At 36.0% G+C, this 10,000-nt stretch overlaps 1 protein-coding gene across 1 annotated transcript in view; it reads left to right on the top strand.

Moving 5' to 3' along the window:
• The window catches only part of FLNB (filamin B), a 341,931-nt gene that overhangs the window by 153,900 nt on the left and 178,031 nt on the right, over positions 1-10,000 (top strand). Inside the window, 3 exon segments of the mRNA XM_053720866.1 lie at positions 2,776-2,938; positions 5,169-5,369; positions 8,976-9,113. Coding sequence (XP_053576841.1) covers positions 2,776-2,938; positions 5,169-5,369; positions 8,976-9,113 — 502 coding nt within the window.

Below are 10,000 nucleotides of genomic sequence, written 5' to 3' on the forward strand. Positions count from 1 at the left end.
TGGTTGATTCCTTGCGTTTTGCTCCTGATTTCATATAAATTAGTAATCGTCTTACTCGGTGTAGAGAACTCTGAAGTCACAGTATATTCGTACCTTTGATGTGCGAATCCGATACAAATGCACTTTTCTTCTCATGCAACTAAGTTCCTTTCTGTACAGACTTAGTGCCACAAACTAGCTTCCTCGGTCACGTAGGGGGGGGCGATATTTAAATGATGTTTCTGATCCAAATTCAATATATAGTCTGGTTTTAAAAAGAATTGAATTTGTCTTGCGGTGAGGTCTGTTCTAGAGGTTAACCATTCTCTGATGTCATAGTTACTTACTTAGTTGTCTTGTTTTGTTATAGTAATCGCATTAAATCCACTAAAGCAGACAGTGTTCTAATTTTTACTTTTAAAAAAATAATACGGAAATGTGGTTTAAAAAAGAGGATCCTTGTCTTAGCCAAAGTGCTACGTTAGAAGAGAACCTCGCACAAGCATTTCAATATTTTCCTTTTCATAAAGTGTTTTTCAGAAAAAGAGTAGGTATGAATTCTGTGGGGCTCATGTCAGTCTTTTGGCTTCATGTATTCGCTTAAAGGGACATAAAACGCAAAAAGTTGTCTTCGTGATTCAGATAGAGCATCCAATTTGAAACAACTTTGCAATTTACTTCTGTTATTTAACTTCCTTAGTTCTCTTGCTATCCTTTGTTGAAAACCATACCTATGTAGGCTCAGGCACTGAGAGCTAGCTGATTGGTTTCTGCACATATATGCCTGTTGTCATTAAGTTAGCTTCCAGTAATGCATTGCTGCCCCTTCAACAAAGAATACCCAGGGAATGAAGTACATTTTAAAATTATTAGGAAAAAAAATCTATGCTCTTTCTGAATCATGATAGAAAATGTTGGGATTTTATATCCCTTTAATATCATAATTTGGTACTTTTACATTAACGGACCGCCACTTTCATTTTCCATGTAAGGACAAGGACCGGGTACTATGCCAGTTTGCTGCCAGCAGCAGATGGTGCTACGGAGAGAGGTACGAGCTTTAAAGAGTGAAGACACATATAGCACCTATGTGCCCAGATCTTGCTCCCACACCAGTGCTTGGTGCTCCTCTCCTGTTGTTGGCAGATCCACTTGCTCATCTGCTTTCCATGACACACAGGAGCTGGTCTCACTTCAGGAGATGCTCGGGCTACTTGTTCCTGTAGTCAGGCGGAAGTGAACCTTCCTGCAGCAAGACCGCCAGACTGCGATGTGTACAGTGTGAGACAGGGAGAGTGGTAGAGACTGCTGCAGTCTGCACCCTAGGTAATAGAGAGAGCCACAGTCGGGTGCCACAGGAGCCAACCAGCATGTGCAGAAAAGGGGGACATTGTAGCAGACCCTCAAATGTGTACAGTAACGGAGGGCATCAGCTGAAAATGGCTTAGTGAAATACATGGAAAGGTAGAGACAATATCTACCACCGGAAGAGAGAGAGAGAGTCTGTCTGTATTGAGAGGACTTCACTATGTATGTACTATTAGAGGCATTAGACATTGCACTGCGTACAGTGAGCGGAAGACCGAGAAATGAAAAGGCAAATGATGTGTGTACAAATATTGTTGACTCCGTTAGATATGATGAATGGCTCTTGCAGCGCATAAGTAAGTGGTGGGGACATTAATTACTGTGTAAGGATGTATCCGTTTATTGGTGGTGTTGGTAATTTATTGTATAAGTAATAACGCTTGAATGCTAGGGGGTCTGTGGTGGTCCTTTATGTCCGTGGCGGTCCTTAAATAGAAAATTAAAGTGGCGGTCTGTTAATGGACCACTAAATACAGGTGAATTGCATAATTAACAAGTGCTTAATAAAACGACAATGCAATAACACTTACTCTGAATTTCAAATAAGTAGTAAAAAAAAAATTCTGACATTTATTCCCCCCGATTTGCTGGCTTCCTGTATCATGTGACAGCCATTAGCCAATCACGTATAACCTGTGAACTTGTGCACATGCTCAGTAGGAGGTTGGTCCTCTGAAAGTGTGAAAATAAAAAAATTGCAAAATGTGATAATAGAAGTGAATTGGAAAGTCTCTAAAAACTACATGCTCTATCTGATTAATGATAGTTTAATGTTTAACTTAAGTGTCCCTTTAATTTAAAAGTGTTACCTTGTAGCAAGTCAGAGTATGATTCGGTCGTCCCTGGTTTTACAAGTAATTCTTTTATACTTCTTAATTTAATCTGTTGCTAGCTCTGTAAAAAAAAGAAATATATAAAAGTCTCAAATCCAGGTTTTTAAAGTGATGGTAAATCCAAGCTTATAACAAACACTAGGATTTACCGCAATCACATATGTAAAAAAGAGTGCTAAACTCACCCTTTCTGTGCCAATGCACATTGCTAAACTCAGTGGCTCCGCCCCCCCCCCCCACGGCACATTGGTCTCCTACCAATGAGGTGTCGCTTGCATCTCTAAACCAATAGCTGTGCGTGCATACAGAACACTGTCAGTTGGTACGTACAGCTATTGGTTCAGAGGTGCACGCGTCAATTCATTGAAGTAGAACGATGTCCTGTAGGCTACCGGAGCCGCTGAGTTTAGCGATGTACATCGGCACAGAAAGGGTGAGATTAGCACCTTTTTTTTTTTACATGTTTACATCACTTAACCTACACTTGATTTTTAGTGATGGTAAATCAAAGCGTTTGTTATACGCTTGGATTTTCCATCACTTTAACTTGCAAGAGCAGCCCCACCTCAAAACCTGTCTGTGTTGTATTTTATAGGTTACAGTTCTCTTTGCTGGGCAGCACATCTCAAAAAGTCCCTTTGAAGTCAACGTTGAAAAGTCACAAGGAGATGCCAGTAAAGTCACTTCCAAAGGACCAGGCTTGGAAGCAACTGGAAACATTGCCAATAAACCTACCTATTTTGACATTTATACAGCAGGTGTGTGCTCATTGTATTTCCTTTTTTCTTCTTCATGTTCAAGAAGCAATTCTTGTTTTGTTTATCCGTACTTCTGAGGATCATACTCTCAGGTAGAGTTAACTAGGTGATTCCCACACAGAGGATGGTTGACGTCATGTTAAGTTAACCTTAAACAGATATTCTAAAGCCGAAATCATATGCTTTATAAAGGGGTCAAACACATAAAGTCATGGTAGGAAGTGTTGTGGCTTCTGAGCAAGAAATTGATGGCGATTGGCTGGTGTGTGTAACTCCTGATCCTGATTTGCTTTTTGGCAGTTTGCTGCTGGGGATTACAATACTTTTGACTCCTGAGTGCACTAGAATGTCCCTTTTAATTTTAGGTTGCATAAAATGCTTCATTTTAAAAATAAATTTAAGCAGCGCAACATCAGCAAAGCTTTAGTTGTTTTCAAATCAAGGATTTTAAAGTGGTTATTTGTTATTGACTTAGTGCAACTGTAAATAGTCACTCAAATTGCAAGAGGATATAGAAATGGGAAATACAGACCAGTCCATCCCTGATTTTGAATTAAAACATTGACATTAAAGTCAATTTGTATTGCTATATGTAGTGATTATCAGCGATTAAAGGGATGTGAAACCCAGAATTGTTCTTTCATGGTTCAGATAGAGCAAGGAATTTTAAATATCTTTCCAATTTACTTCTATTATCAATCATTTTCTTTGTTCTTTTGTTATCTTTTGTTGAAAAGCAGGGAGGTAATTGTAGGAGTGTATGTGTCTGGAGCACTATATAGCAGCAGTTTAGCAATACTGTTATCCATTTACAAGAGCACTAGATGGCAGCACTATTTCCTGCCATGATGTGCCCCAGACACCTACCTAAGTATCTCTTCAACAAAGAATACAATGGGAAAAAAGCAAATTTGATGATAAAAAGGAATTGGAAAGTTTTTTTGTTTTTTTTTTAAATTGTATGCTCTGTCCGAATCACATTTCATATCCCTTTAAGCCCTGCATTGCAAAAGATCTCCATTAAAAAAAAATTAAATAAAACATTTTAAAATGGCAATATTGTAAGAAATGTTTTGCAAATCCATACGCCGCTTGTTTACCTGGTTGTTTTTTTGTTGTGGCCAATCAAAGGTCAGAGGTAAATAACCTGCAGTGCTCCGTTGCACAAGCTGCGGCCAAACTGCAGTTTAGTGATGTATGCATAATGTCTTCTCTAATGAGAGTAAATAATGCACAATTTATAGAGGTAAATTATAGAAAACCGAGGCACAATAAGTAATAGACAGTAAATAATGCACAATTTGTAGAGGTAAACTACAGAAAACCGAGGCAGAATAAGTAATAGACAGTAAATAATGCACAATTTGTAGAGGTAAACTACAGAAAACCAAGGCACAATAAGTAATAAACCGTAAATAATGCACAATTTGCAGAGGTAAACTACAGAAAACCAAGGCACAATAAGTAATAAACCGTAAATAATGCACTATTTGTAGAGGTAAACTACAGAAAACCGAGGCACAATAAGTAATAAACCGTAAATAATGCACTATTTGTAGAGGTAAACTACAGAAAACCAAGGCACAATAAGTAATACTAAACTGTAAATAATGCACTATTTGTAGAGGTAAACTACAGAAAACCGAGGCACAATAAGTAATAAACATGTGTTCAGCATTCATTTGCATAAACAAATGCCAAATATGGCTGCAGGGAGCAGAATTCAGCTCTTTTCAGAGTCAAATTTATTTGTTTAATAGTGCGAAACAAACATATGGATTTGCACAGATATTTGTTTATTGCACTGTTACAAAAATAAATCCGGTTGCCACTACCTGTAGCTATATTCAGCATTCCTTTATACAAATTAATGCTGAATGCACACATATAATAAGTAAAGTATCATGTGCATTGCATTGCATTATTTGTTTGCTATTTTTAAAAAAAATCTGTCAACTCATAGCATATATCATGTTCCTGGTCTGGTGTTGGACAGATGTGAAGGAACTTGTGATCTGAGCCGGTGTAGAATGTTACAGGTGAATTTCACCATACTTTAAAAAAAATAATCAAACACACAAACATAATATATTTAAACACAGAGTTCTCTGGTAGCAATAATACATTAATAACATGCTGTAATGCATCTGCATCATGCTGTCTCTTTAAAATGCAACTTCTCTTATCGCACAAGGTTTCAGAGTATATTTCTCTGTTCTTTTTCAAACAGGGGCTGGAGTAGGAGACATTGGCATAGAAGTAACAGACCCTCAAGGGCGGAACAACACAGTTGAGGTCGCACTTGAAGACAAAGGAAATTGTGTGTATCGATGCACTTATAAGCCAGTGAAGTCTGGACCTCATAATGTTGGCATAACCTTTGGAGGAGAGGCCATTCCAAAAAGTCCTTACACAGTCATCGTTGGAGAAGGTAAATCTCAAATCTTTCAAGGCTATTTTATAGAGAGGAAGGTAATTATAAAATTTCTTATAAAATTGTTTCATTTGTAGTCCATTAAATGTACAAAACGTCTGTGAGAAATAAATTCACAGCTAAGCTAATGCTGAGATCTCTCATCTATCGGTTTTATTTTACTCTTGTAGAAATGTTTTTCTGCTATTCCTTAAGCTTAATTTAGCTTTTTCTTCCTTTGCTCTCATCTGCTTCCTCCTTACTACTGCACTTTCAGAATACTGCTTCCTTCTTCTGGTATCTCCTGCCTTTGTGGAACTGTGGACTTCCTTGTTTGTGCCTTCTTAAATAAGTCTCTGCAGAGTAAGCTATATTGGTAAGACTATGCAGGGTATTGCATGGCTTGCTTCCATTGTACTGATGTTTAGGGTATTTTCACACATTATTGTACATGCATGAACACCTACTGTATGTCCATCAAGTCAAGGTCTTTAGCCATGTCACAAGATATTTTCTATACTGATAATTTACTTTACTTTTCTGAAATATGCAATGCTATACTCTACTGTCCATATTGAAGTTATGCATGTCCCTTTAAGGGAGTACATAGCGGGTAAAGTATACAATGTTTAAAGATATATTCTACCAAATAATTAATCTGTGAAGCAAAAGAGCTTGGAAGGATAAAATGAATAAACAACTGGTATTTACCAGTCTGATCTGGGTGTATCAATGCCGTATTGAAATTACGCAACTAGCGTGATTCTTCTCTCTTTTTTTTTTTTCTTCCTCTTTTTTTTATATCTCAGATAAAATGTTGGGGTGGATAAGGTTTAACCCCTTGACTGCCAGAGGAGCATTTACAGTGCTTTGCAGGGGTATTTAGCCTCTCATGGGTTAATAAAATGTCACATTTAAAAAAACTGCAACATCTGAACTTCCAGTATTAATTTAAACTGATCGTGGTTGACATTTGATTATTAACACTTTCAGTTTTTAGAATACTTGTAATTTTGTCTTTGAGAACAAGGTAGATTTTTTTTTTCAGGCTACAAGTGCTAAATTTAGCCTGATGCCAACCCAGGGTACAGTATCTTGGAAGGAAACTTAAACCATGTTTTTTAGGGCAATGTGGAATGTGTAGGCTCGTGCTTCATGTGTGGTAGCTTCCTAATGATTCTGGTTTCTTTGATGTGTCATAGCTGTATCTGACTAATGAAACCATATTGACAAGTGTTTATTTTTGGTCGGTCTCCTGAGCTTCAAAGCAGTAGGAATTAAAAAAGTAATTTGCTATAAAGTCTCTTTCTGGATATTTTACTGTTCTGAGCTGATCTGGATCATTTTCAGGTATTGAGCTTACAATTATACTGTTTAAAGTACATTAAAGTTTTATATATATATAATATAATATATATATAAAAAAAAATTTTACCTTATATGTTTAATACTTGTAAAGGTGTTTCCTTGCCCACCAATGATATTTTGAGTCTTCTTGTTATCAGCCAATAAGCAGTTTAAATTTTTAAATTTGAGGATGCGTTGTGCACACACAAATATGCATATTATTATTAAATTGACAATCTAGAATTTGTTATTGTTTAAAAAGATAGATAATCCCTTTAATATATTTTCCCAGTTTTGCATAACCAATACTGTTATATTAATATACTTTTATGCCTCTGCAGACTGCCCCCTTATTTCAGTTCTTTTAACAAATTTGCATTTTAGCCAATCAGTGCTGACTCATAAATAACTCCACAGGAGTGAGCACAGTGTTATCTTTATAAACATGAACTAGCACTGTCTAGCTGTGAAAACTGTCAAAATGCACTGAGATAAGAGGCAGCCTTCAAAGGCTTATACATTAGTCTCGACTGTGCAGTGCGCTAGCTAGATGTATGTTTTGGAATGCAAAAATGATGATGCATGCTTGGTAACAGTGCTGTCATTTAGAGCCAACTGTAACTATAAAATTATTTCTCACAAGCTTTTATTTATATATATATATATATATATATATATATATATATATATATATATATATATATATATATATATATATACATATATATACATACATACATACATACACATACACATACACCACACACACACACACACACACCATAATGCTGAAATATTTTTTTATTACTAACTGGGATTTATCTTTCATCTCTGGATGTGCATTTCTGTCTGTCTGCTGTAGGCTGTATTTATTAAGGTGAGAATTTAATCTTGTGAGTTATCTTCAAATTCTTAGCTCATTCTTTAAAAAGAAGTTTGCAGACTTTAGTGAATTTGCTTAAAGGGACATGAATGTAATTTATTTCTACTATCAAATGTGCTTCATTCTTGGTATCATTTTTTAAACAGCATAGGCTCTGGAGAATACTTGTCTACTATATGGCAGCAGTGTTTGCAATGATACGTGTAACAATGTTATACATTTTTGCAAACACTGCTGTCCTTAACAATGTATAATATAGTTAAAAGCATTATTGCAACCATTGCTTCTGTGTAGTGTATGCTCCTGAGCATATCTCAGTATGGATTTTAATAAAGGATTCCACGGGAATGAAGTAGAGTTGATAATAGATGTAAATTAGAATGTGTATTTCTAAACAACTTTCCATCTGAATCATGAAAGTTTTATATTGACTTATATGTCCCTTTAAGAGGAGACATCTTGTTACATTCAATCTCATTGGTTTAAATAATGATCCTCAATGGAAATGAATCACATACATACATTCCAATTACTGGTGGCTTTGAAACATGCATGAGCTTAATAAATGGTTTCTCTTGCCTTAGCAATTATTTTTAGTATATTTTCTGTTTTAATAATCTCTGGCAGATAAATGGAGAAATTCCTTCCCTTGCACAGGATATATGGAATCTCTCTATATGTTAAATTTTAAAGGGACATTCCTGCAAAATCTGAAGTTAAAGTGCACTGGCATTTCAGCTGTTAATAGAAGCAGTTTACAATATACTTACGTAAGCAAAAAGGCTTCCTATAAAAGACATCCCTTTCAGTGAGTTTTTACCGTGCATAGCAACATGAAGCATATGTAGATATGGCACAAGCATTGTAAACAGTGTGCATGTGCTGCATATGTAAATATGCTTCATACATCCGCAATTTAAACAATGAGTCTGCATATTCTCTCATTGGCCAAATCTTCCTTATGAGAAGCAATCCATTGCCTGATCCTGAGAGTGACTTTACCTATGTGTTTTACCTCCTTACAAGTTTAAACATATACATTGGCAGCAAGCATTTGATTAGTAATAAAATACTCTGGTGAATTATAGCATTTTATTATGACAATACTATGATTTTATGTTATTTAATTTGTTTTATTGTTTTAGCAAACACATCTGACAATACATTTTTTATTTAATTAAACCACTTTTAAAAATCTAGTAAAATACTTGAAATGTAACCTGCATGCCTATTTGTGACTTCCAACCTTGTACTGCGTGCACAGTCTAACTCCCCTTTAATATAGTGACTAACATGTCTTGCTTGGTATATCTTATTTGTCAATGCATGAAGGTGACTATATAGAGAAATTAAACTCCTTACTGAGAACTCATTATTTTTATTTGTGTTCACAGCCTGTAACCCAAATGCTTGCCGAGCCAGTGGACGTGGACTTCAGCCCAAAGGTGTCCGGATAAGAGAGAATGCTGATTTTAAGGTTGATACTAAATCTGCAGGAAGCGGTGATCTAAACGTCTCAATAAAAGGCCCAAGTAAGTGTTTTCTACTTCAGCTGCATTGCTTACAAAGAAGGCCGGATTATACTACCAGGACACCGGGAGATTTCCCAGTGGGCCGCTGCAGCTGGGGCTGACCAGCTAAAATGGAAGGGCTGGTGAGGCGATGCAGCTGTATCACCTCTGAGCTATACATATTAAAGTGCCATAAAACAGGTTGAGATCTGTGCATATCCTAAAAGGGCTAATTAATTAAAAATAGTTTGCATAAAAAAAATTATTTAAAAATTGCTGGCAAGTATTTTAAAATAATTTTCAAAAATAAGCAAAATTAATTACATAGCTAAGTTGCCTGGAACAGCTAACTCCACCCCCCTTATCAGAGTTTAGACACAGGCATTGTATTTCAACTGCGTTAACAGCTTCTAGACATGCTCCAGCAGATAGTCCCTATTCACTTTTGTATTTTACCAAAAGCAACCATAGATATAGATACAGCCATAGAAGGAAATGTGTGGGGGAGTTAGAGCTTTACAGTTCAGAAACTAAAAAGAAAGGGTTAATGGCGAGGCACTGCAGTATAACTTTGCAGGTAAAATAATTAAAGTACATATTTTATAATTTTGTCTCAATCCCAACTTGTTTTATGTCCCTTTAAGGTCACAAAATATTTCCTTGTAAGTTTTATTTTCTAGAGACCATGTACCACTTTAGTAGCGTTCCTCTTAGAATGGTTTATAGTGTATAGTCAAGTTACATTGTGAGACAGAATGATACACAGTATTGAGTGTCTTCTCCACATCACACTGTGGAGTCATAGATGACATTGGGCTGTAGGTTACCTAAAAAACAACAATCTGGCAAAATGTAATATAACATAAATATCACAGACAAATGGGGTATGGAGATTCTATGAACTCAAG

Source organism: Bombina bombina, chromosome 7, assembly GCF_027579735.1.
Source record: "Bombina bombina isolate aBomBom1 chromosome 7, aBomBom1.pri, whole genome shotgun sequence".
Classification (NCBI taxonomy): domain Eukaryota; kingdom Metazoa; phylum Chordata; class Amphibia; order Anura; family Bombinatoridae; genus Bombina; species Bombina bombina.